Genomic DNA, 27,940 nt, shown 5'->3' with positions numbered 1-27,940 from the left:
GTAATGCATTTATTAGCATCACTGGCACTCATGTATTATATAATATAAAGCATAAACAAACAAGTCTGTATAATGCCGGCACATTAAAATTTGTATGATGATAATGCTGAATTTTTAATAATAATGTACATTTATTATTATTAATTGTATCATATTTCAACTTTTACAAAAAAATATATGGACTGCTGGATCATGTATGCTTCAAAACAATACACAGTAGACAAGTTCAAAAGATTAACCGTTTTAATAAAATCCATGTCAAACATCAAAATACTGAAATGGCAAAAAAAAGAAAAAAAAAGAAGTAAATTTTGTACAAATCATAGCCGTTCAAAAAATATTACAAACTGTTTCAAAAACATCTTTGCAAACATTCTGATTGTTTAATTTTCTTTATCTTTTTGAAAGCCCTTAACAGTCTCGGGTGAAGGTGGTACGTGTGCTCATCGTTGTTATGGTAATACACACGAGCAGTGGAGGTTAATAAAAGTCACATGGGAACAAAAGTGCACAACTAATTCTATTCAGTCCACGCAATCCTCCGACATGACATCCCATCTTCCCAATTACTGGACTTCATCTTCAATTCATTAAAGCATCATAGCATACATCGATGTCACAGCCAATGTTTGCATTTCATCCTACATGATTATTCACACTGCACGTGAATGCGGAGCGCTATACAGTAATACTGAACGCGGAGTAATGACGACACAGTAATAAGATGAGTTGTGATGGAGAAAGCTTATAATATAAAGACTTCGGCGTATTGACCACAAAAAGGTTTCATTGTAGGCTACATAATAGAAAGTGCAGGCACCTAATAAAGAGTGCAGAGAACTGCTGGTGTGCAGGGTTGTTTCACAATTCAACTGTTGCGTAACTTGAGCAGATAATACAACAATAACAAAAGTCGTGTCATTGCTGCTGCTTTAATAAAAATAAAAATAAAAACTCCCAGCTGCCTAATGTTACTTTTGCATGTGGTTACTTTTTTTGGCTTAATTAAGTTGAGAAGTGGAGCATGGTAGACGTGGTCAGCCTGTACAGGGCTACAAGTGTGAACGTTTTCACGCAAGGCACATGAACGACTCCGTTGTGACGGTAAAACCGATGCGATGAAGACGAAACTAAACATGACGTCTGTGTGCAGTAGAACTTTGGCCTCACAATATTTTTCTTTTTTTTTTTTGTCATCCAATTTAAAATCACCGCTCATTCCATTTCAATAAGCATTCCACCATTATTATTATTATTATTATTATTATATAAACCCCAAGAATGTTACAATACAAAGTCTGATGATTGCCTCTTAGTTTCTGAAGCATGTTTATTATAAACATCCCTGCATATTATTCGTATTATTTTTACCACAAAGTTAAAACGCGCTGAGCGAGAAAATAATCTTTGTACAAAAGTCAGCGCTTCAAAAAAAAATATTTGGGGTTAAAGGTCACGAACAACTTCAAAAGAAATGCTCTCCAAATCAAAGTGACATTACTGTATTGTATAACGTTAAGTGGCTGCCCCTTACCAACACATGCTTAAATAACCGTTTGAAATTGAGTTCTATCTTCACTTTTTTTTTTTTTTTTTTTTTTTGTTTCCCGTCACAACCGCTCTATGGCCTTCTGTCCGTGGCGTGAGTCTTTCTCCATCCAAATAATCCACGTCAAAACAATAATCTGGGTGCCATGTGGTCACTGCAAAGATGAATTCAAAAGTCATCTGCTCGGAAAATCAAGTCGTGATTCTGGTGCGGACGAATGTTTTCGAACCGCAAGCTTGCAAACTCAAATGTTGACTCATTTTGTCCGATATAAGGCACACGGATTGAGGGAAGATGCTAATTGGGCCGTTCCAATAATTCATAAAACAAATAGCAGCCATGAAAATCTGTTTTTTTTTCGTGTTTCCTTTCAAAAGTCTTGAACAGGTTTTTTTGCCTTTTACGCTTTTTTTTTTTTTCCCTCACTGAGAAATTGGCTTGGCTCTCGTGAGTTCTAATTCGAAATTCTGTTTCAGGACTTTTATCGTAGCTCCAGCGGAGGAAAGGGACTTGCGACCCACATGACTCAAACCATCCCATCTCCATTTCTTTTTTAGCTTAAGCACAGAGAAGAACTCTTGCTTTCACGTGACCACAGAAGCCCCAAAAAAAAAATCAATCTTGCCAAAAACATTGGTGGAGAATTCAATAGAAAATCTCCCAAATCACCCCTTGTGTGTAAAATCGGAACGCTACACATTCTAAAAATCTTCTTCTTTTTTTTTTTTCTTTTTTTTTTTTACACACATCAAGCACATGTTCAACTGAATGACCTTCTTGGAAACTTGCTGCACTTTGAACTAAAGAGAAACACTGGAAACTCAGAACTAACGTGTGTGTGCGTGTGTGTTGTATTGTGTCTTAAGCACCATTTTTGATTCCAGCGAAAGAAACGGAAGGCAAAGTGAATATTTTTTTTTTCTCCCCTTCTGAGGAGGGATTCAAACGCCATCCATCGCGTGCCGTGTACTACAAACCACTTGCCCGCCCGCCCGCGTGGCCCTCTTTTGCAACAAGGAAGCAGAAATGAATGCAAAGTGGGGGAAGAAAGAGAATCACAGCTTTGGTATTCCGAGTGAGGTGAACACAGTTCATAAATGCACTCCATAACATGTTTGCATGTGCTCTTGCTTCCTTTTAAACGCTCCTCACAATACTGTACATACCAACGGAAGGAGTACTCGGGCCACAATGAAAAGCAAATAGAAACAATGGAGGAAGAAAGTATTTCAAAGGTGCACTGTTGTGAGAGTAAATTCTTATCACGAGAAAAAAGGTTTATCTTACAACAATAAAGTCAAATTTTTTGAGAGAAAAAAAAGTGAAAAGAAAGCCGAGAAAACCAAACTTGGTCATGAGAATAAAGATTTTTTTTTTTTTAATTCAACACAGTGAACCCTCATTTGGATTTTCCTAGTGCCAGCTTTTGTTTTGCACTTGCCCTCTATTCCAGTGGTGTCCAAACTATGGCCCAGGGGCCAATTTGTGGCCTGCCACCCCCTTTTAAGCGGCCCGCAGCATGTACTAAAAATGATATCTGCTACTAATACATGGGGTTTTATACTGTTGTGTTTTCAATTTATTTACATTTAAACAAGTAATTTATTTTCATAACACTGTACTGAAGATATTTTTTTTTACAAGCAAAAATGTGTTCCTTCTATAAACTATTTTATTTTTTGAAAGCTGTAAAGGTATCGTGTAAAAAAAAAAAAAAAAAACTAAAAAAACAAGCAAATTCCCCCCGTAATATCTAAACAATCTACAATTGCTTGATTGATTGATTTTTGGTGTGCTTGATACATTAAAGTAAAAAATGTCAACGTGGCCCTGGTATCCGGTGATTTTTGACGTTTGAACACCGCTGCTCTATTCACTGAAAAACTCTCATATTAGCTTTTTTTATTTTTTATTTATTTATTTTTTTGCTCTGGCACCATCTGGTGGTATTTTGGCATCAAGGGTGCACGGTGAAGTGACATACATGCACATTTAGACACCAATCTGAAGGGGCGTCAATTACTGGTCAACAAAGTTGCAAAGTTCACATGTGCAAATTTTACGACTTAACCCTGGGGAAAATTATTTGTTCAGTGTGGCCCTAATACTCCTTGTACATACTACAGACAACAACGTACTGTAGTCACAGGCATACAAAGTGTGACTGTGTAGTGCCGGGGCCCTGAGCAGTGCTGCCCCCAGTGGTGCAGTGGTGTAAAGGCAGGCTTGCTGAGGCGCTTCCATGCAGCCTAGTGGCGGTGATGGACGTTACAGATGTTTTTTTTTTTTTAATACTGTATCCGTCGTTCCTCCAGGAAGAGGCGTCAAGTTAAGGCTCCGTATCCCCGTCAACGCTATTGAGTGGTCACTTGCAAAGTCTCTGAAGTGCCCTTTGGCCAGTGGTCAAGGTGAGCTGTTTTTTTTCTGTTTTTTTTTTTCTTTTTTGGGGGGGTGGGTGGGGGTGTGAAGGAGACAAACTAGATGTCATTAACTGCAGGGGTTTTCCCTCAATTTGAAAAATGTGCTCCAATTCAACAGTCAAGACAATCACGGACACTTCCTTGGAGGAGGCCTATCAACTTTCCTCGTCGTGTAAAAAAGGTGCAAGGGGGTTCACAAAAAAAAAAAAAAAAAAAAAAAGCACAACTTGTATCAAAATACTTACATTGTGTCACTTCCTGGATATCCAGTGCTGGTTGTAGACAGGTAGATCTTGGGCAAAGGGTCTGTAATGTGCAAGTTAACAGTCTGTGTAGTGAAGGCAGAAGTGACCCCCTTCGCCCGACTCCACAGGTCAAATGAAAACAAAAGTGGAGCTAATCAAGATGGAAGGTGGAGACGAGGAGATATTGACAGCCCTTGCTCCCGGTCCAATCGCACAATGGACGGGGATGAAGCTCTCGTGGGAGGGGGGGGGGGGGGGGGGGACCAAGGAAGTGTGCTGCTGCTGCCCCCTACAGGCCCTAGTGGGTCTGGGAAGCACTTTGCTCTCGCGACGCCATTACGTAGGCATGACTGCAACTCCCGCGGTTGAAAAGAGGCACAAAACAGTACATTCCCTCTGAAAAGTGAGTGCGGGTCTGCATCAAGAGAGAGAGAGAGAGAGAAAGAGAGAGAGCAAGGATGGGGAGGATTCCAACTGGACCTCTTCTGTTGACGCCTAGGAGACGTGCGGTGAAGAGGACGGCTGTTTCCAGAAGCACCAGCCGCGCTTGGTGTGCTGCTTGCGCAAGATCTCCTCCTCGTGCTCGCGCTCCTTCTGCGAGCGCAAGTAGCGGTCCTCCTCTTTCAGGAACCAAACGGGAGGCCAGCGCTGCTTCTCAAAGTGCCTCTGGTTGTCTGCGTGATGCCACACAAGTTGATGGATTTGTAAACCCATGCATACTGTTCATTTTCCATTTCAAGAATAGAATTAAAACTGTCTAGGATGATTAACTCATTCGAACCCCAAAATGTATAAAAATGTTTTTTAATACTTTGTCACTCCCAAAAACGTATTTAATTATTTATATGTTATTTTTATCCGTCCGTCCGTCCGTCTTCTTCCGCTTATCCGGGGTCGGGTCGCGGGGGCAGCAGCTTTAGCAGGGAAGCCCAGACTTCCCTCTCCCCAGCCACTTCAGCCAGCTCATCCGACGGGACCCCAAGGCGTTCCCAGGACAGCCGAGAGACATAGTCTCTCCAGCGTGTCCTGGGTCGTCCCCGGGGACTCCTGCCGGTAGGACATGCCCGGAACACCTCCCCAGGGAGGCGTCCAGGAGGCATCCGAACCAGATGCCCGAGCCACCTCAACTGGTTCCTCTCAACGTGGAGGAGCAGCGACTCGACGCTGAGTCCCTCTCGGATGACCGAGCTTCTCACCCTATCTCTAAGGGAGAGCCCGGCTACCCTGCGGAGGAAACTCATTTCGGCCGCTTGTATCTGGGATCTTGTTCTTTCGGTCACGACCCACAGCTCGTGACCATAGGTGAGGGTAGGAACGTAGATCGACCGGTAAATCGAGAGCTTTGCCTTTCGGCTCAGCTCCTTCTTCACCACAACGGACCGATACAGCGTCCGCATCACTGCAGACGCTGCACCGATCCGCCTGTCGATCTCCCGCTCTAACCTACCCTCACTCGTGAACAAGACCCCAAGATACTTGAACTCCTCCACTTGGGGCAGGACCTCCTCCCATGTTATTTATGTTATTTTTATGTTTTTGTTTTTTAAATGCTAGAGCAAACAGAAAGCTTTGATACAGCTTTTGACACAAAGAGGTGGCTTAAAGCAATGGTAGTTATTTAATAAAACGGCCAGCAAGTGGCAGCAGAGTATAAGAGATCAGCCAGGGCCATGTTGCAACAAGCTTTTTTCCCCACAGTGTTTTCAACAGGTTTGTGAATAATGATGAAACTTAGCTCCATTATAATGCTAATTGCTGCAAAACAGATACAAATATACTTATTTTTCCTGATGAAAGAAGAGACTCTAATCTTTCTTTTGGTAGGTTCCACGTTTTTAGAGCAATTGAACAGAATATTCTGTGGACCTTGCAAAATCTGTCAAAATCCAGTAAAACAGACCGGAGCAAAGGGGGTTGCTTCAGTGAAAATGGCTGCGAGTGAATGAGTTAAAAAAAAATGGACGTTAAATCAATAATCAAAGTTTTAGAGCAGTGATTCTCAACTGGTGGGTCCGGACCCAAAAGTAGGTCGTGGACAGTAAAAAATGACATGTATTTGTAGTTTGAGTTTTTTTTAGAACAGTATAGCGGCGTACCAAGTTCATAGATAGAACATACAATATGGGGGAAGTGCCAGGAAGTGTTACTCACTTGCTCCCCTACAAATAAACAATGCAGCTCAGCCTTTGTATGTCAAACTCATTTGAAATGGTGTTTATTTAAATAATAATTTTAATTAATAAAAAGATTAGTTTAAAAACATAATTAAATTAGTAACTAAATTAAATTGTTATTATAATTTATAAATATAAATGATCATTAAAAATTAATTGGTTACAAACTTAAAGCGCCATAGCCAATTGTTTAGTCAAACAGATCATTTCAAAGTATGCATGTTTTTACCTGGCGACATGGCCTTCATGTCTTTGGGAAACTTGCGGCAGATGCTGTTATAGTTAGTGCAGATGTGATGGAGGCACCAGGCTGACAGCTGCTTGGCATTGTGGAACTGAAAGAGGGGAAAATTGGTCGAAAATGCAACAATCAGAACTTCAATAGCCATTTCGCTTCATTAACGCATTCATTCAAATATTCCTTTAAACAGACCTGGGCAAGCTCCAAATAGGCCAAGACGTGCCCGTCAATGTCAACTCCTTTCACTGCCAACTGCAGAAGCTCATCAACAGCGTGCTGCTCTGAAAACGGACATACACATAAGCGCGTTATCATTTGCCATCTCTCGCCTTCTCCTAACCTTTAGCTGCAAAGAATCCTTACCAGTGAGGGCGACCAAGCGTGGTAAACAAAGACGGTTGGCCACCACTATGAGTTCAATGGCCTCCAGATCAGCACAAGGTGTCAACATGGCACAGTACAGGAACTCCAGCACGCCTCGCATGCATGCGCTACTCGTGGTCAGGATGGGCACCTGCAGATTGAGGATAAATACAGGTGAGCTGGAATAATTCTCACAATTACCCACAAGGGTGCAAACTTGGCTATCAATACAAACAAAAGCAGTGGAGGTAAAGGGCGGAGGACATCCTGTTCTGGTTCTGCTCCCTTTGATAGAAGCATGATGGCTGGTAGTGAGAGCAGTGGGTGGAAAAAAAACAAAGCATGCAGGGAGACAGGAAGCACCATCGCGATGAGGACATTCTTGACGAGCAACATGGAAATGCGTCCACGGCAACCAAAAAACAAACAAACACACAAACAAAAACAGAGTTTCCTTTGAGAATCAATATTTTCAACAAAAAAAAAAAAGCTTCCAATTTTTTTTTTTTTTACATTTTTTGGTTGAACTCCACTTTTGAGTTTCTATTGTATTCGCCAACATCCATGTAAGCTTATACAGACGCTCCCCTACTTACGAACATTCGAGTTACGAACAACGGTACATACGAACATTTCTGCGCGTACAGTATGTCGAAAAATGTTCGGAAAGAGATGCTGTAAGTTAGATTTTGTATTGCGCGTAGTGCTTCTTTCCGCCGCTAATACCGACGCTTGGCGCTGTGAGAGCTCATTGGAGGCTGAGCAACGTGTCGAGGGGGAGGAGGAAGAAACGCCGGTCCCCATGAAGGAGGAAATAACTTTTGAAGCCGATTCCAGCGACGACGAAGAATCTCTCATGATATAAAATCCTCCTCTTCCTCCTCCTCCATCATCTCCTTAAGCATCGAGTACATCTTCCAAAAGTAAGTTAAACTTCATTTTATTTATCTTATTACGTACATGTACATACTGTGTGTGTCTCTCGCTCTCTCTCTCTCTAACATACGTAGTACAGTACAGAACTGTACGTATTCTCTCCATTTTATTAAAAGTTTTTTTCAGTACAAACCAATGCAGGTTACTTGTACAAGCCTTAAACATACTTTTATAAACCTTCAATATACTTATATAGGCTTTAAACATAAATTATAATACAAAATATAGCACTGAAGCAACTTACGAACAAATTCACCTTACGAACGATCGTCCGGAACGTAACTAATTCGTAAGGTGGGGAGCGTCTGTACAAGGACTTCTGGAAGCCGCAATCCAATCAGAATCCATTTAACCCGTGGGCAGTATTTTATTTTGAAATGGCTTGGTCAGAACCAACAAAAAAGCCAAAAAATGGTCACAATAACGCCTAGGGGTTAAGAAAATAAATGCATACAAACAAGCTAATCTGTTTTCAATTACCGCCACTCAGGGTATGCAGCACGACCGGAAACTATCCAACAGATGAAAGAGGCGACCCGAACACTAACCAGAACCACTGAGCATACCTACTGAGTCCCCCTCTTCAACTTCCGTTTCTCGGAGCAATTAAGAGAATGTCAGCGTGGCAAGACCTCAACACTGAGACCAGGGTGGTCTCAAGGGCTTGGGAGCCCCAGCTGAGACTACGGAACATTAATGAGTGGTCTCATTCACATTCATGGCTGTAAGCGCTGTATTGACAGGTGGTCTATGCCCCTAATCATGTGAATCTAAAAACATATATATATGGTTTTGTATGAGGAAGTCTGGAGTGGAAGAGAAGTATGTTAAAGTGGTGCATGAAGGCTGTAAAACAGTGGTGACGGTGTGCTGTAGGTGTGACAGAGGAGTCCAAAGTGGAGGTGGGAATACATCAGGGATCAGCTCTAAGCCCCTTCTTTTTTGCAGGACAGGATGACAGATGAGGTTAGACAGGTATCTCGTTTTGGGGTTTGAATGAGTTCATATGCGTTTGAATGTGATTGGTTTATATAGTTAGTATAAAAGGGGTGTGCACACTTGTGCAACCTTATTACTTCCCCCGCCGAAAAGATTTTATACAGGTTATGGGTCAAATTGATAGCGGGGGGGAAAAAAGTGTTGAAGTTATTTTTCTTTAGAACAGGGGTGTGTAGACTTTTTCCACATATCCTATCATTTCTACAGGCAATCACCAACAATTAATTGGCTTCAAATTCAAATCCTTTGTTAGGACTTTTGCGCGCAGATGGTGTGAAGTCATGATATCACAGTCAAATGTGTGAATCTAAAAATACCGAGTAGGAAGTGTGACATGAGCATGAAAATAGAACAGCGCTGGCTGATCACATGCGACTTTCACAGTTTGAGGAGTTTTTCCTAAGGGGATGCACCACTCCAACCTCAAATTTCAGTGTAATTTGCTGTCATGTCACCTACTGATTTGTATGCACTTTCAACAACACCACCACTGTGGCTGTTCCCAGAATAGACTTCAAAAATAATTTGTGCAACCACCCCATGCATGCAATGTGGAAAAATCGAAAAGAAAAAAGTACATTTGCTCTTTGCGAAGGTCTAAATTTGCAGTACGACATCAAAGTTGACCTCGAAGAGGAAGCGTTTTGCGGCGTTGCAGAATGGAAAAGTCTGGTTCTGGAGTGTCAAGTGATCACGAGATCACCTCAGGAAGGGAACCAGATTTTAAGTGAAACATCACATGTAGAGCAATGAGTCTTGCCAATTGGATATTGGCTAACCTCATAATGATATGCTTTCTACTTAAATACTGAGATGACATCATCATCAGTCCTGTGGTAAATCTTAAAATCCTACATGGTCGACAAATTCACCATATGACATGCACTACTTCCAGAGCACATATGATACTTATAGAGCTAATTAAAAAGGGATTTTATTTTATTTTTTTCCCTGGAGAGCTCAGTATTGTTCATTCGGTAATTTGACCGATTTGACATGTCATCATCATTGCTCTCTTTTTTTTTTTTATTATTATTAATTTTTTTTTTTATTTTATTTTGTATTATTTTTTATTTTTGAGTACGTGTATGTGCGTGCGCGTATGTGTGTGTATTCATTAGTTCACCTAAAACCTATTAAAAAATCCCATGCCGTTCACCTAAACCGAACACTTCCAGCCAGAGTCGTGAGGCCGTCAGGAGACCCGAGGAAGGACCAAAGAAAAGAAATGAAAGTGAAATCCAGCACCGACCAGACACCACCCACCAAAAGGGATTTTAAACACCGGGGCATTGTGAAGCCAAAGGTGCTCCACATTTTAAAAACCCAGGTCTCCTCTGCAATAAACACCTTACCCTCAATTAACACTTTATGGTCACTGCAACTAAAACAACTCCATTAAGCTTGTTAGGCCTCACCTCCTCAACGTAGCTTTCCATGAACGAGCCACGGAACATGGCCGCCATCCAGTCGCAGCTGGAGATGAGCAGGGGCTTGTGGGCCGGCAGGAAGCCGTCGTCCAGACGGAACACCACATCTAAAACCGGGGTGGGAAAAGAGCATTCATCTGGTGGAATGCCACAGAAGCCCGAGCTACAGAGGGGGAAAGACGGACAAGGCAGACAAAGGCAGAGACAGACAGACACACACAGAGAGACATAGAGACACATGTAGACAAACAGAGAGATAAATTGACAGAGGGACAAAACAGCTTTTGAGAGTAAGGGAAGGAGAACAGACGTAAGGTAAAGGAAATGGAGTCAACCGTGTATTGGACATGTGTTGATATCAATCAAAAACAACTGTGACCGTGTAGTCATTTAATCATGGCATGTATCACAAAGCTAATCATTTTCCTAGATAAAGCAGATCACCTTTTTGAACAATTCATCAAGTAACTATTCATTGAGGGAACAAACTCTTATTAGGGTTATGAGAAAGTCTGCCATCATTATGTTGATAACGATGACTGTGAATGAGCACAAAAAGGAGCGAATGCGAGACAGGCTGTTTTGAGGCGCAGCAGATGCATGACATTGGCTGTGATTGCGTGCAAACACAACACAACAGCTTAGAGGGACAGACAACACTACACAAACAAAGACAAAGAAGGTACGGAAGGACTGAGACAAGCAGACTGAAGTGACAGTCAGTCATCAAATCTTTTGATGACTTTTACACTACAAAGGAAACCACCAAATACAAAATGCATTTTCTCTTGGAGAAATACAATGTTAAATATACAGTGATATTAAATGTACACTTAGTGTACATTGTTAGAGACTGAAAGAGAAGGTTTGGAGTTCACTCGCAGCCATTAACTCAGTGGTTCTTAACCTTGTTGGAGGTACTGAATACGACCAATTTCCTGTGCGCGTTCACCGAACCCATCTTTTTTGAAAAATAAAATACATATTTTTTCTAATTCATGACATAGATATGGTGAACAAAAATGTAACCAGGAGAGTAGCCTAATGGCACGCAGGGGGAAGCAGATCGACCAATGGTCTAACCTCCTCATAAATCACATTTTAATGGAAAAAATATCTGCCTCAAATAAAAACCAAATATCAAAATTTATAGAAACATGGTCTACGTATATAGAATTTTTTAACCTAATTCTGGTTACTTAATTCTGTCTGTTAGCGAGAGACACTACATCGTGATAACTTACATTGATGTTTCTGCATTTGGCAATTTATTATTATATTATATTATTAGTATGGGATTTTTTTTAATGGGCTTTAGGTGAACTGATGAATACACACACACTCGCACGCATGCACGAACACACACACGCACATACACATACTCACCCACATACAAAAAAATATATATATATATATAATATATATATATATATATATATATATGTGTGTATATGTATATATATTTAAAAATAATAATAATAATAAAAAAAACATTTATTAATTTTTTTTAATTTATTTGTTTTTTTAAAAAAAGGAGAGCAATGATGATGTCAAATCGAATGAACAATACTGAGCTCTCCTGGGGAAAAAAAGAAAAAAAAGAAAAGAAAAATAAAATACATATTTTTTCTAATTCATGACATAGATATGGTGAACAAAAACGTAACCAGGAGAGTAGCCTAATGGCACGCAGGGGGAAGCAGATCAATGAAAACAGCAGAGGCCCTCAAATTGAACCCTGTGGAACACCATACGTTTTTGTTTTTTTTTACTTAACATAGTTAGTATGAATGGATTACAATAATTAAGAAATCACACCATGTACCATCAGAGCAGCCACAAGTCGACTACTGAGTGCACCAAATGCCCTGCAACATAAATAGGCCAAGAAATGTAGCGTGATCAACTGCAGCCAATGATGGCCAAGCAAGGTGCATCATCATGAATCATTTAAATCGGGTGTGTGTCTTTCTTGACCTCCGCCAAAACAATAAGGGTTTGATCGAACCCAGGCTAAGAACCACTGAATTAACTGATGCATACATGGGAAACATCTGCAATGTCACCACAATGTTAGCACAGAGGATTACCAGCAAAAGTGCCTTTGTTAAGACACTCCTTGATGCGGTTGGCTCTGCGGACGTGGAACGCCTTGGTGATCTCCTGGTTCATGAAACTCTCCCTGTTGAGCACATTGGCCACCATCATCCGCAGGTCGAACACCTCGAGTAGCTCAGCGATGGTGGCCACCTGCATCAGGTCTCCTCGACCTTCATCCAGGTTGCCGGTGTACAAGTACTGCAGCACGGCCTGGAACGAGAGCAGGAGAGGTCAAACACATTTCCAAGACGGTACATGCATGTGAATATGTTGTTCAATACCCATAAACTGAATTTGAAATCCATCACCTTGAATGGTTCCTCTTGTATGAGCGCGTCCATGACTACGACCGTCATTAGTCGCGGTCGGCCAGTCATGGGGTCATCAACATGCTCCAGGCAAACACTCAGGAACCCTCTTCCCCATCCCGAAAGTGCCCGGCCGCTCACAGGAGTTCCCAGCGAGTACTGAGCTCGAGAGGGGAGTGCATTATCACTCTGGGAAGTCCGTAACGAGCCGCGCTGGAGCAGCGGGGGTCGATTTAGGGCCCGCATGCAGCCATCGACCCCGTCTTTATCAATGTCCAGGCTCTTCGTGCGGCCAGCTTGCTCCTTGGCTCCTCTTCTACTCAGCTCATCTTCCTCCCCGCTGTCCGAGCTTTCCTTGCCGTTGTCCTCCGCCCCTTGTTTCCCCGTGCAGGATGCGCCGAGTTCAAGGGTGAAGAGGTCATAGAATTTGGAGCAGGAAGTAGCCAGATAAACTTTGTGCGCGAAAACACGAGTGGCGCCGCCCTGCAGCAGAAAAACAACATCCGCGCAGAGCGGGTGGCAGAAGAGGGAGTCGGGGCCCTCGCCGTCGGTGGGAGGGGGGTCTGGAATTCCCACTATGGGGCGTGGCGGACGAGGAGGAAGGAAGGGTGCCTGGAGAAGTGGCCTTTGGACCTTCTTCAGGTGGGATTTCCAGAATTGCAGGTGACGGCGGGAGATGAGGGCAGCTCTGATGGCGTTGTCAAAAACATCCTTGACTCCAAACTGGGCTACGATGCTCGTCTCGTAGTAGGGTATCCCCAGCTCCTTTGCCACCTCGTGACCTCTCTCGGGAGGGAGGATATCTGTCGGTTTGATGGGTCTGTGGGTTGCAAAAGATCACGATGGTATTAAGGCTAGTGATGCAACGTGAAAGACGGCGGGATTACTCCCCTAAAACCACTAAAAAGTCCTAAAAAGTTAAATTCGGACCAAAATCTGTCCATTAAGGGCGGATATGGAAGGCTTCTCACTTGGCAAGGGGTCGACGGGCACGATTAACCGCATCCAGGTCAGCGTAGCGGAGATCCAGCTGGCAGCCCACCAGGATGATGGGCGTCCGTGGACAGAAGTGCTTGATCTCCGGAAACCACATGGTGCGGACGTGGCGCAGGGAATTGGGATTAGCCAGAGAGAAGCAAAGCACCACCACATCCGACCTGGAGATCAGGAAGGAAGATAAGCAACCATTGGCCTCATCTGCTTAAATTGAACTGGGATCAGAGATAAGACAGGAAAAAGGATGATGGATAAAAGCAGTTTGTTTTTTTTGGGTCGACGTGAACTTTGATAGAGGCAAGGGAACACACGACGGGGAGATGCCACTGATTGACTGAACATTGTCACTTTGCATTAACAAAAGCTATTGCGGTATGGCCTTGGGGTTGGTGATCTTTATGATCTTGTATTCCTTCACAAGGTCCTGAGGATATATCCCTTAAAAACGCGACTAAAAATGACTAAGGCTAAATATGCACACAAACACAAAAATCCATGTTTGATCTGTTAATAAATGAATCAGTTCTGTCTTTGGACATGCTTGTTGGTAATGTTTAAAAGGGCTGTGTGACTTAGGTCATTAACCCTGGAGAACCCTTTTCTTCTTTGGAAAATTATGAATTATACATTAAATGACTGCTATAAATTCACTGAACACCAAAATATATGTTTTTTCAATTTTAACCCTTTTTTTTTTAAAACTAGCTCAGAGTTGCTAATTTATCAAAATATATATATAAAACATACTCCTAGGCATTCTGCAACATGATATGAAATAGATTAACAAAAAAAACAACACAATTTTACCATATGATGGTTTGCTGAGAAGATGGTTTTGTTTGGATTGATTTCCAGCTCAACAAAACAGCATGTTGCCGGCCATCTTGTCACCACCACTCTGGCTCATGTAAGTGCAATATTCATCCACTAGATGGCCCCATGCAGGGGTCAGAAGTGGCACTCTGGACTTTTGAAGTTAAATTTGTAAAAAAAAAAAAAAGGTATTTGTTATTTGAGTAGCAGAATTTATAGGGGCCAAATTTGACCCCGTGGGTTCTCCAGGGTTAAAACAAGGCTGCCACATTCTTCAGGTCCAGGTAAAAAATAATACTCACATTGACTTGATTTTTTTTTTTTTTTTTTGATAGTACAATTAATACTTTTATTTGGGGGCGGGCTAAATAGTAATGCCAGAAACAGGTTTTGGGCCGATACCCGGCCTTATTTCAGGTACTCGTGCTGCTGTTTTACGATCAGTAATTAGAAGAAGAGAAAATTTCCATTTTAAGGAAAAATGCTATATTGATATAGATAAGTATTTCTTCATCTAGCGTACACTGGTTGTGTTTCAGGTCATATCCACAAGTATTTTTACAGACATTCTTTGGGATGAGTCGGTGCACGTCAAAATACATTCAGAGGCAGTCGAGCGCATGCCAAAATACCAGGTGGCGCCAAAAGCTCTCATAGTAAGGCTATTTCAGCCAATCAAAAGCATAATGCAGAAAATGCTGCATGAAAAAAAAAGGTTAGACGTGGAGTTACTCCTGAAAGTGAAAGAACAAAATGCGAGAATTTTTTTTTTCGCCAATACATACTGGATTGGAAAATAGACATACAGTATTACCGTGTTCATCTGGACATTGTCTTTAGATACTATAGAAACAGTAAAGCTCGATAAAAACCAACAGGCCTCGTGACAAGATGCATTTTTGGGAGGGCTTTACACACACTGCTTCTTTACTTTTCCCACTGTAATCTCACCTAAAATCATTTTCCCTTTAACATACAATACACAAGCCATTACATCACACGCTGACACTGAGCCAAGTCTTACCACCATGGATTGGACTTGTTTACTAATAGGATCACTGCATTGCTGTCCTACTGCACTACAGTGTAGCGTAGAATTGCGGATCCAATAAGAAATGTTTGTTGAATATAATCACATAATAATCTATGATAATCTTTGTTTATGAAAAATGTGCATGGTGTGCCGGTTTGTGTTGTGACTTTTCAGGAACAACACAAATGGATTTAAAGACTATGTTAGGGCTAATAATTGACCGCCAGCTATTATGTGACATAAATGGGCCTGTCAGCATTGCATGTGTTTATGTGGTGCATCCGCACTGCAAAGGTCACCAGTTTCCCTGATTATGTAAGACACGCGTGCACACGCACACGCAAGCGCATCAGACATATCGTATAAAAATCAGATTTGTCTCAATAGAAATGAAATATGTGTATTAGCGCGTCACATAATGTGTAGCACAGAAATAGCATGCTTCAAAATCCGCTTGCAAGAACAATGCTTCTTTAGAAACTGCTTTAATTAGCAGGAGAAACATTTTCTTTCTTAATTATTTATATCGGTGCAGATTGAAAATAGAAAAACATAGTTGAGGTGCAGGTTAAGTGTGACTTAGCCTATTTTCAGTATAAGACTGCTTTTTTTTTTTTCCTTCCTCCAACCTGAATTTTCCACTCCTAACCAGGCATGTGACAATGCTTGATGTCATGTTTTGAGTTTCGAGCTTAGTCATGCGTTCATGGGAGGTGAGGAGACGCGCGCCAATGAGCAAGTGAATGGACAAAGGCGGGAGGAGAGGAAGAGGAGGATGAGATGTTGATGCCTGCCGCTGCAAGACGTCAGGCAGGCGGGCGGGCGGAAAACAGCTGAGCCGGCGCTGCGTCTTTATCAGCTGACTGCAGGCTGACAAAGCATCCGGAACATTAGGGAAGGTGTGGAAACGTACACAAACAGGGAGAGGCAACTGAGTAAACACTGCACCCAAGAAGAATGAAAATACAAGAGAGGTGAGGTATTCGGCGCCGCAAATAGACGCGCAAACGCACACGTCTGTTGCTTGGCTACATCAAAATGTGTGTCAGGGCCACGCAAAAGTGCATCGACCTGCTGTTGTGAAAAGTGAAACGCTACACGCCCAGATTTATTTTTAATTTCCCTGTCGTGTCTTTTTGTCTCTCCTTTTTTTGCAATTGAGTTCAAGAGGTTATAGGTCACATTAATGTTTAATGGTAGGAATATCCACTGTACCTGGATGACTGTGCAATGTTCTATTACTGTACATCTCCAGCCTGTTTTCATGTGAATTTAGAAAGGATTTGGTACAAAAATAGAGTTAATGCGCTGGGATTAGTAGGAAACTCTGGCATATTTTTACTTTTAAAAAAAAGCCTTTGCTAAATCTTTAGAACCATATTTGGCCATCTCACTATTAAGCACTGTGTGAAAACCTTTGCCTGGGATGAAATGTTAACTCCTGAGAAAAAAATTCCTGTGACACCATATTTGGGTTAGTTTGTCTTTAAATTAGCTAGCCTAGTAATAGAAGGTGACATAAAATGTGAGGAATTTACTTTCTGGTTCATGAGAAAAATTCTTTTTTTTTTTTTTTTAGATTAGACAAACACAACACAATTACAACACAACCACTGTTATGCAATACCCAAATCCAAATTGGCCGAATTATGTAATGCATTACAATAGTTTACTAGGGTTCAAATGTATTTCAATTATGTTTTGTATGATTCCCTATTTAAAAAAAAAAACATGTTGCTTATTAACATAGGAGAACCGCAAACTGTATCAAATCAAGATCACTCTGTGTATTTTGACATTGTCTTTGCCGGTTTTGCTTAATTACTTTTGCATTTCATGCCAATAAAGCAGCTTTGATCCAGGCATGCCGAGTAAGAGGATCAAGCCATGATCCAATCATGTCTGCTGGAGGAAGGATGTAACAGCCTGAGGGCAGAGTTCAGCTAAAAAGCGCTGATGGTTGGTTGGGTCACACAGAAAAACCTTGTAAAATCTCCGGGCCTGTTGGTGTCGGATTGACTGCGGAGTTATGTCACAATAATGTCAAACCCACTAGGCGTGATTTGTATTTTCACTTTAAAGGTTTGCTGCTTTAAAATATCTGTAATGAATAAAAAAAAAAAAAAAGCTTGTGATCAAAGAATAATTGTGTTTTTTAAGCTGATCATTTGGTTTTGCGGTACAGTGTGTTCTCACCTGCCATAGGCGAATCGCCGGTCCTTGTGATGATCCCCGAATGTGTCCCAAAGCCGAAGGGACACGCTGACCTCGTCCACAACATCACGGGATCTCTCTAACACCTGCACACACACACACAGCACACGCAAAAACAACACCGTTGTGCGACTTTTCTTGTATTCATTAAGTTTCCTCCACACTATTCTTGCGCGTGTGCGTGCCCACCTCCTGGCATACACGATACTGGTCGATGGCCCAAACGGTTGGCACGTGGGTGGCGAGCAGCTGATACTGTGTGAGGGTGGCATTGCAAGCCCGGGCACATATAAGCCTGGTCTTGCCCACTGCATTGTCCCCGACAACCACGCACTTAATGGTTTCCACATTGGGCCGCTCATAGTCTGTGTCTATATCCATGGAGAGGGCCCTGGGGGAGAAGGGGAAAGAAGAGGTCAGAGGTCAGTTTATATTGAAACAATCACAAAAAAAAAAAGAGACTTCTATTGATAAGGCTTCCCGAGGGGAATGAGTCATCATTGGGACGGTCGAGGCGCTTGGCATGTGGGCGCGGTGGCTTCGAGATGCCAGCCAGGCTCGGGAGGCTTTGTCAAGGCTCTGAGCGTCACTGACCAGAATTTGGAGGACTCTGCCAACTCCTCTCCAGAACACATGGAGGGACTGCTGAGCTATTTCTGTAACACGTCCCGGAGAAGGACAGAGGAAAAGGAGAGATGACGTCTGAGCGCGGTCCTTTTATCGCCTAGTGTATCTAACCTCAAATTTAGTCACCTTGGAATGCTGAACAGCTTGGATGGGGGGGGTTACAGAAGCTGAACACAAGAGATGACAATCGTGCTCAATATTTATCATAGATGTATTCATTTAACTCAGTTAAATAGCGGGGAGTGGAGGGTACACGTGACGCCAGGGAACATGTTTTTTTTTTTTGTTGTTTTTTGGCCATAATAGAATAAAGTGTAATTGCACATCCACTACAGTAGGTGGCAGTGGCGCTCTTATTGTCAGAGACCACGCAAGCAGTATTCGCTCTCCCTGCAGAGGTGTACTTAGAACAATTTTATAGTCAAATGATACTATTTATAATTGCAGCGGAGAGTTGGGGGCGGGGGGTGGGGGGGGTCACAAAATATTTTCTTCTTCCTTGGGGGGGGGAGTAGCAAAAAAATTTGAGAAGCACTGATTTAAAATCCCAATTTTAATCTGTGATGTTTCTGAGTAGTATTCCTAATTTTTGGGTTGCCTTACAGGGTTTGAGATTATCTCTAAATATAGAGTGCCCCTAAAATATGAGAAAGTAGCGATACCAGGCCTTATTTCAAGATATTGGTACTCATGACGGCAGCTTGATACCAATAAAGGCCGCCCTCTTGCGGCTGTTTTACGAGCAGGAACTAGAAATTAGAAATGAAAAGAACTGAAAATTACACATTGTTTTTTTTTTTGGGGGGGGGGGGGGGTTGGATTTCATGGTATCACTTGGTATCAGTGACACACTGGTATCGGTTTGCTGTCAAACTTCAGCCGATGTGTTGACGATAACGCACCAATCAGATGACAATAACTCCAAAAGAAGAATAAAGGTGGATGAGCAGACGACTGTGATTGGATTGTGTGAAAAGGGGCGTCGTCTTGGGGTTATCGCGTCCATCTACAAGTTTTACTCTACAAACAATGAACATGAAAACGGCGAAAAGAGCCATCAGCGCTTACTTCCTCCCCGGTAAAAGTGCGCCATTTTGCTCAAGACTTCGCCACAATAATAGAGCAGATGTGCCTTTGACTACCTTGTCGAGAAACTCGGCAAACAAAAGGAGATCAGCGTACAGCTCTTAAGGGCTCACTTTCCAAATAATTTAACTGAAGACAGCCTTGCCACTTTTCATTTGCCAAACCGCCAAGCAAATATTTTTGAATGCCAATTTTGTACACACAGCCCTTGTCGAATCTTCTCTGTTGCATAACCATCCCCCGCACACACTTTTACCGATCCAATAATCCCTGAAAGTTTTTCAAACAACCACTCGGCAGACTCATAAATAGAGCCTATGAAACATTCATAAAAAGGCCCCTGCTTGGTATTCCATTGACGTGGTTGTCTTAAGTTCGGCACCAGCTGATACGATCGGCTAAAAATGGCGTCCGTTCACTGGCTAAGACACATGAGGAGAACTGACCTGCACTTTTGAGTCGTCACACATCTACAACTTTCTTATCAACCAACAATACCCTGAATTCAATATCCTGAAGTGAAAATGCAAGTGTCTTAGCAAGATTGACAATTTATTTTCCTTAATGTCTGTCTGGATGTGACAAGCAAGGGAGAAATGCAGTGATGTGAATTCTAGATTCTTTTAACTAATTTCAGTCTTTCTTCTTGTCCTATATGACAATGCGGTGACAATCATAAAGTACTTTCACCTGCCGTTATTTTATGATGCATTTTTTTGTGTATGCACCATTAAAAGTTGTTCAACAAAACAACCATAGATCCAACAATACGATTAAAACCACCAATTTTCAGCATGATCTAAATGTGATGACTCATGCTTTGTTCACAAAGAATTTTGGTCCATGTGGTGGGTGGAGGGACAACTATGAATCCAATGTGTCCAGTAATCGCTAATAACCTCATGTTTAGCCATCAAGGACTAGATATTAGGTAACTTATTGGGGAAAAGTGGGGTGGATTTACATCAAGGACGTGCAAAAAAACGGGAAATCGTTTTTGCACCGGCGCGGTCAGAAATGGTAAACACGCACACACACATACTCACCCACATACAAAATAAAAAAAAATATAAAAAATTATAAAATAAAAAAAAAATAATAAAATAAAAAATAAAAAATAAAAAAATAAAGAGAGCAATGATGATGTCATGTCAAATCGGTAAAATTACCGAATGAACAATACTGAGCTATCCAGGGAAAATAATAATAATAATAATAAAAAAGAAAAGGTAAACCTTCGCCCATCTTGCGTTTCCACTGGAAGGGGTGAATATCCAGAATTTTGCATTCTATCTTCTCAGCAGGATTCATTCGAGACCAGTTGAGTGATTTGTGTGCATCCAATTTGGTAGCTTTCGGGTAGTAAGTCAGTCTGCAAAGACTTTGCTATGGACAATAATAAGTTCATGAGGTCAAAGCAGTAAATATTGAAAAAAAAAAAAAAAAGGGAACTGGGGTCTCATTTGCTTTCTGAACACAGTCACAGTCACAAAGTGTGCTCGAGTAAGATACGGTACCAAAGAACAAGCTAATGTTAACCCTCACTTCCATGCCTGAATGTAAACAGTATTTTTAACTTAAACATCCATGACGACGCTGACGTTAAAGCTCAAAATGAATTGGACTTTATGCATTTTGAAGATGTTAACATCATTTGAGAAAGACCAAAAAAAAAAAAAAACATCAAAGTCTGAGGTTACGGCGTTAAAGGCCTCGGTGCTCCCAATGCTAAATCAGATTGCAGGCGGGATTTCCACAGAGACGAGCCAAGGAGGGATTATTTGAGTCTTAGGGAGGAGGAGAGAAGACTGTCACCCGGCATTACAATCAGCCGGTCATGCCACAGGGATCAAAAGTGCAAAAAGCAACAATAACCGAGCATGTTTGTGGTAAGAATTCAACCCTTATCCTAGCGCTTGGGGGAGAGGAAGTAAGAGTGAAGAACTGTTTGTGCATCCAGAGCAACCGATCCATTGAGCCCGGGGGGGTCGCGTGTCGGACGGTTAACAGCCACAACCTAATTATCTCCTCGACATGTTAAGCACCTGCTATCTGGTCTGTGTTTGAATTGTAATGATCTTATTCGGGCTACCACAATTATTTATAGAGGAGCCGATGGGTTCTAAGGGTGCAGCAGTGCAGATCGGAGGAACGGAAAAAAAGAGAAGCTCGGGTTTCATTTGTAGCCACATGACCTCTTGTGAACTGCACACGATTGTCTAGACTTGATCGTCACTCTGCATGGCAACAAAGATGACTGCTGGAATGTATGTTGGGGAAAAAGAAGATTCTTTTTAGCCCTAGCCAAGAGGGAAATTGAAATTATTCTCTTTGTTACAACAGTCAGCTTTAAATATAAATGTTCACAGTCATTTTATGCCAATGTGCATGCGTGTAAAGTTTTTTTCACATTCTGTGTCAATTTGAATTCTGACGGAGTATTTCATGTTTTTAACATTATGTGTAAAATATGCCTCCAAAATAGGGGTGTCTGTTGCCTAGTACCTGCCGATTTGATTCGTATCACGATTCATAGGTCACGATTCGATACCGATTAATCACGATACAAATCTAGAAATTGATTATTGCGATTTTTTTTTTGCTCAAATTTAGAAAATACTAATCAGTAAACTTGTACATGTACACTATAAGATTTGTATGAAAATATATTTATTTATCTGAAAATTCAGGTTGCAGTCTGTTTCATGTATGAACAGCACTGAAATCAAATATTAAGGCGTAATGTTCCATTAATATAACATTCTTCCATGCTTAATGTGTGAATCTTAACCCTAAGTAAGACGTTTTGTTGAATATTCCCATAAAAAATGGATGTTTAAAAATCGATTCGGCCGCATATCGAATCGATTCGAGAATTGCGCGCTGTAATATCGCGATATATTGCCAAATCGATTTTTTCTAACACCCCTAATCCAAAATATGTTGACTTTCCTTTTTTTTTTTTTTTTTTTTTTTTTGCGCACAGCTGTGCATCATTTTTGCTGCTACGTCTACTTCCTCGTCAAGTCATTTTATCCCTCCCTCTGCTGCTGAGCTTTGTCTGGCTTCTTCCCAGCTGTGCCCACTCAAACACTCCTCCTCTCCTACTGACTGCAACTCCTTCTTTCTTACTTGAAGCTATTTTATGATAGTAACACTCTGATAGATGCTCACTCGCATCCATGGGCAGATGTATAAACCCGTCTCTGGACGTCCCACTTCAAAAAGCAACATTTAGCCGATCGCCCACCCACTTTTTGCTCCCCTAGTTCTGTCTGCCTCTCTGTTACGCAACACCTTTCGGGATCCACTTGGAGCGAAACACTGATGGCACAACACGCCCCTTTTTGGGTCCATTTTCTTTGGCCTTGAGTTCATCCTGATCACATGAGCGAGTCTCGGCTTCTCTGCCTGGCAAAACATGACCCCAATAGCTACTCACGTTACGCTAATACTCTCTCAGCAGTCACCACTGCTTAAAAAAATATATATATATATATATATATATATATATATATATATATATATATATATATATATATATATATATATATATATAAATAAATAAATAACAGGACTTGACTTCTATTTGGAAGCGTTGTTGGAGAAAATGTGTAAAAAAAATTATCTTATCGCATATGCAAGTATTGGTCCTAATTTGGCGACAAGTGTTTTACTAGCCTTTGTTTGTGTTATGGAGGTGTTGGAGACAGTGAGTGCCAGAGGCGCAGCTGGCACAGACTGCTTACATAATCGGGTCTGTAGCCTCTGCTTGGCTCCCCCGATGGCTGACGGTAGACCTCAAAGACACGGCGCAGACACGCAAGCACGCATGCCGACACAAAGTTGCCCGGCCCACTGCTGAAGGCGCGCGTTGGTATGCAAACATCCCAATCAACGAACGGTGTCAAGCCTTCGTGTTCGCTTCTCATCACAATACTAACTTCACGCCTCCCTTTCTTGTCCTTCATTCCTCCTTCGCTGGCCATGTTTGCCACCTACTCCTTGTCCACCTCTCAGCAAGCTTGTTTCTCTCTCTACATATTTTTGCACCAAGTGCTGTATTCATTATAGTAGTAGCATTACTACATCGGGCTGTGCAATTCATCAAAATCCAATTACAATTTCAATTATTACACTCCACAATTAAAAAAATCGGCATAATCGTAAAAAAAAAAAAGAAAAAAAGATTAATACTTATTTTCAGTTGTTTAAATTTATATACAGTATTTGCACTTTTTTTATTTATTTATTTAATGACCAATTTAATGAATTTTGTTTGGTCCAAAAAGAACTTGCATAATTATAGCGTTTCAAATAAGTTTATTTGTCTTAATATTTTTTTTGATATTTTCTTGTTGTGTGCCAAAAAACAAATGATTGTCTTAATCAGGATTTCAATTATTATCAAATTAATCGGGATTTATATTTTCTTTAAAATCGAGCAGCCCTACCATTACAATCAACATGCAAAGAGTATTTGTTTTGCCCTTCCCTACTGAATTTTCTCATTATAGTACCATGTAGGCATGGGCCGATATCAGATTCTGATGGTATGAAAAAAAATATCTCTTTATCACAGTATAAAATTACAGCTCTAAAATAGCCTTCTTTTTTTTTATATATATTTGAGCGAATAAAGACACCATTTTTGTATTTATTTATTATATTTAAATGTTTTATTTAATTTTTATTTCTATTATTTTTAAACAAAATATACAGAACTAACATGTCTCATGTTAAGGTAAATAAACAAACAATTCTGTTTCAATTCATTTCAGTAAGTTAGTGTCCAATTGCTAGTGAGCTATTTTTAGAACAGACCTGTGTGGTACTGATGCTATCCTTGGGGCTAACTACTACCCGTTGGCACTTATTTTTTTAGGGCATTGTACCTTAATCAGAGCAACAACAAAAAATCTGTCTTTGCACTCTTCCTCTCTCCCTCCTCATCCTCCTTTACATGCCAAGAAGATGAAGAAAAAGTTAATTGGAGGCACTTGACTTCAAAGAGGAGGCTCATTTACTCAACTCTGCAAGCAGCCAATCATATTGTGTGCCCTGTTCATTCCCAGTGGCAGCCAATATTAGCGGATATTGTAACCAACTATCCATCCATCCATTATCTGAAACGGTAAACTGCAGAGCGCTCGGAGTAGATTCGACTTGAATTTTTATGTTATTTTTTTAATCCACAACAAATGCATTTTTTAGCACCATTTCCATAATATTTTTGATTACTTTTCCTCATGAAGCTTGAGCCTATTCTAGTCTTTGATTAACACAAGAGGAAGCCGAAGAAAAGCGCACATGTACAGATAGGACATACAAACTCCACACAAGAGCCAAAATTCAAATCCTGAATTGTGAGGTAGACGCGTGTTCGACTTTTTTTATCTTTTCTGTAGGGATGGATATTTGACTGCATTTACTTTATTGACTTCCGAACAAAAGATGTGAAAGGAGGAGGAAGAGCAGGAGGAAGAAAATTACGCCATCTGTTTAATTTTTTCTTGAGGGGGAAAAAGGGGACATCTATTTTAGGAACAGTGTTTACTTATTAAAATGGACAATGCAGATGGTAATTGTTTGAGGCACGGCGTCTTTTGGAGCGGAGGTCACTATACGACCACTCCCTGCTGGAGCGCTTTTCAGCAAGGCACCTTACTGTCCAATTTAAAAATGCATTTAAGAATGTAACAAGGGAAGCGAATTTCCTCTTTACCATCCATTATTTATGTATCGCTCCCTGTCACCACAAGGTGTGTTTATTTCAAAGATGACATCAGCACATAATAAAACACACGCTCCATTACCCGAGTTTACCTTCCACCACGACCTGATAAGGGGCATTGAGAACATCCACCTCAGTAATGTAATGCAGGCTGTCAGGGTTCTGCCAGGGCTTTGCTTTCTAAGGGTGTGCCCAAAAAAATTGATTTTCCGTAAGAATCGCGATTCTCATTTAGTGCGATTCAGACTCGATTTTAAATGTCCCGAAATCGGTTTTATTTCAATTATTTTATACTGTCTTGCCTTTGTCTGTGTGTGCCTTTATTTGGAGCGCTGTTCATGTTGTACCCGATTTCGCCACTTAGGGGCAGTGTGGTTCCACGCGGTCTAATACACTGTTAAGTTGTAGCCACATTAGAGAGTAGAAGGAAAAAGTCACGATCAAGTTATTCCAATAAAAGTTGTTTTTTTCCCCAGCGTGGAGCCGTTCTTTTGAGTGATAAAAGTGCCGCGAGTAGCGTGCTAATTAGCATTAGCGAGTCAGACTGAAGTAGATCATTACGATTCCTTGCACATCTTTAGAGTGAAGCAAAAATCATTGCCAATCAAATCATTTTGAATCAAAAATCACGCCTAATCGAAAATCGATTCTGAATCGAATCGCAGTAATACAAGAGCACATTGAGCTGTTTACATGAGAAAGACAATTATCATGAATCAACTCTCAGGTTTATGAACTGTGTGATTAACATACACGTGGCCCAAACATTCAGATTGTTGACTGGACAAAAAAAAAAAAAGAAGGGCACGACCTGCGTAAAAGTGAGACAAAACAATCAGGACTCGGACACAAATGGGACTGTCCCGTTTAAGCTGGGACGTACATTGCGGTCTCTCACAGAACACTAATTTGCCAACGCAAACTGTTGGGCTACATAACCTAATGTTGTGGCCCATGCAGACGACCACCTCTAGAGTGACAACAAAGACAGCAAACTATAAATCCATTACTTCTAACGTTAATATGAAAGGCTACCAATAGATTTAAACAGGTGGATTCCATTCCACTCAGGATGCATGCACTCCCTGTGCCTACCACCTGTGTAACGCAAGCCCTCTGCTGACGTCATAGCCACAGGCTCAGCATTACCCCCCCCCCCCAACCCCCGTGCGTGTGCGCACGCACGTGCTGTCAAACTAACATTTCCCTGCAGAAAAAATGAGCTGCCATTCGTCACATCCCACGGGCTCGCAAATACAATTCTCCTTTTATTAGCGCTTTCTTGCCTGAGAATGAGATCACACTTATCAATGAAGCGCCACCTCCCATTCATGAGCACCTGACTCATTCATACTTTTTTTTTGGGGGGGGGGGGGGGAACGAAACGTGCACACCAAGGTAAATGCATCCAACAAAGAGCGTGTTCAATTTTTTAAATAAATAAATAACAGAAAAAGAAATGCAAGGGAAGATATTATCGTCATCCCACATGCCAAAAAAGATGCAGCTGATAAATCTTGCATAACACGCCAAGCCCATCCGCTGCACTAAAAACACGTAACACCTCGGCATCAATAATCCCACCACCCGTAAACATATCTGCTTGCAATAAGACGCGATGCATCTATGAGGGGGGGCGGAATTAGTGACGAAAGGAGATTAAAGCCCCATTAAGTGCACAAAAAAGCCAGTCAACATGACACGAAGAGAACGGCGTTAACTTTTAGGATTAAATGAGGTGATTGATGGCATGGAATTGGGATCATGTGATTTTGTATTATTTTTTTTTTGGTTCCTTTGTTGAATGGAAGGGGGTCCCTACCTTCCGACGGTTCCGGAATTGACCCACATGCCACTCTGCTGGGGGTGCCCGTCTCGCAAACCGGGCAAGGGCACGCAGGGAGAACAAATAGAGGTGGTCGTGTTCGGGTCCACTTGACACAAAGAGCATGTATAATATATCAGCAAGGGGACAAAAGGGACCTCTGCCCTCTCACACCCCCTCTTTTCCTGTTTCCCGTGGCCGCCTTCTCAAAGCTTCACCAGCCTCGCTTCTGTTTCAGTCATCCACTGGTAACAAAAGACGCCTTTGGAGTTCAAAAGATCACTTTCATAGGTTGAAAGGTACACATTACTGGGCCAGACACTCGGTTCCAGTCTGAGCCACCTCCTTTTGCTGTTGTTTCCCCAGCTGATTTCATCAAAGGACACGCCCCCGCGCCTTGACGTCACGGCACTACTCACCCAACTCCTGCCGTGCGGCGTTCAAATGCAGTCAGAAAAAGCAGACGCTGTGGAGTGGCTTGAGAGTGTTTTTGTACGTGATCCTCCCGTCACGTACAAAAACACTCTCAAGCCATAACATCAGGCTACCTGCATGATAATAAAGGACATAAGACTACAATAAAGTTATAAGGGCATGCAATAAAAATGGGCAAAATAAATATTTTATTGGTTTGTTTTGATTGTAGTATTGTTAATGTTTAATTTCATGTTGCTGCAGCTGTTGTGAAAGCACTATGTACATAAAGATGAGTTGAGTTGTAAATACAGATTAAAAAAAAAAATCGATATAGTTTATTGTGATCAGATATCACCCATTGACAAAAACCCACGATAGACTACAATGTTCAATACTGTGCCTTTTGGGCCCATATTTATCTCAAGATGAT

General features: G+C 41.4%; 1 protein-coding gene across 1 annotated transcript; it reads right to left on the bottom strand.

Annotated features, from left to right (window-relative positions):
• Window positions 1-225: 225 nt before the first annotated feature.
• rhobtb4 (Rho related BTB domain containing 4) lies at window positions 226-27,468 on the bottom strand. Its single transcript, XM_077561478.1, has 11 exons — window positions 27,091-27,468; window positions 18,011-18,212; window positions 17,804-17,907; window positions 13,737-13,922; window positions 12,766-13,585; window positions 12,448-12,667; window positions 10,346-10,464; window positions 6,993-7,143; window positions 6,822-6,910; window positions 6,618-6,723; window positions 226-4,888 (listed from the first exon to the last, which is right to left on the bottom strand). The coding sequence occupies exons 1-11, from the start codon at window positions 27,117-27,119 to the stop codon at window positions 4,710-4,712; spliced, it is 2,205 nt and encodes a 734-aa protein (XP_077417604.1). The 5' UTR covers window positions 27,120-27,468; the 3' UTR covers window positions 226-4,709.
• Window positions 27,469-27,940: the final 472 nt, after the last annotated feature.

This window comes from Vanacampus margaritifer, chromosome 3 (genome assembly GCF_051991255.1).
Source record: "Vanacampus margaritifer isolate UIUO_Vmar chromosome 3, RoL_Vmar_1.0, whole genome shotgun sequence".
NCBI lineage: Eukaryota > Metazoa > Chordata > Actinopteri > Syngnathiformes > Syngnathidae > Vanacampus > Vanacampus margaritifer.
This window is presented reverse-complemented; position numbering and strand designations above follow the sequence as displayed.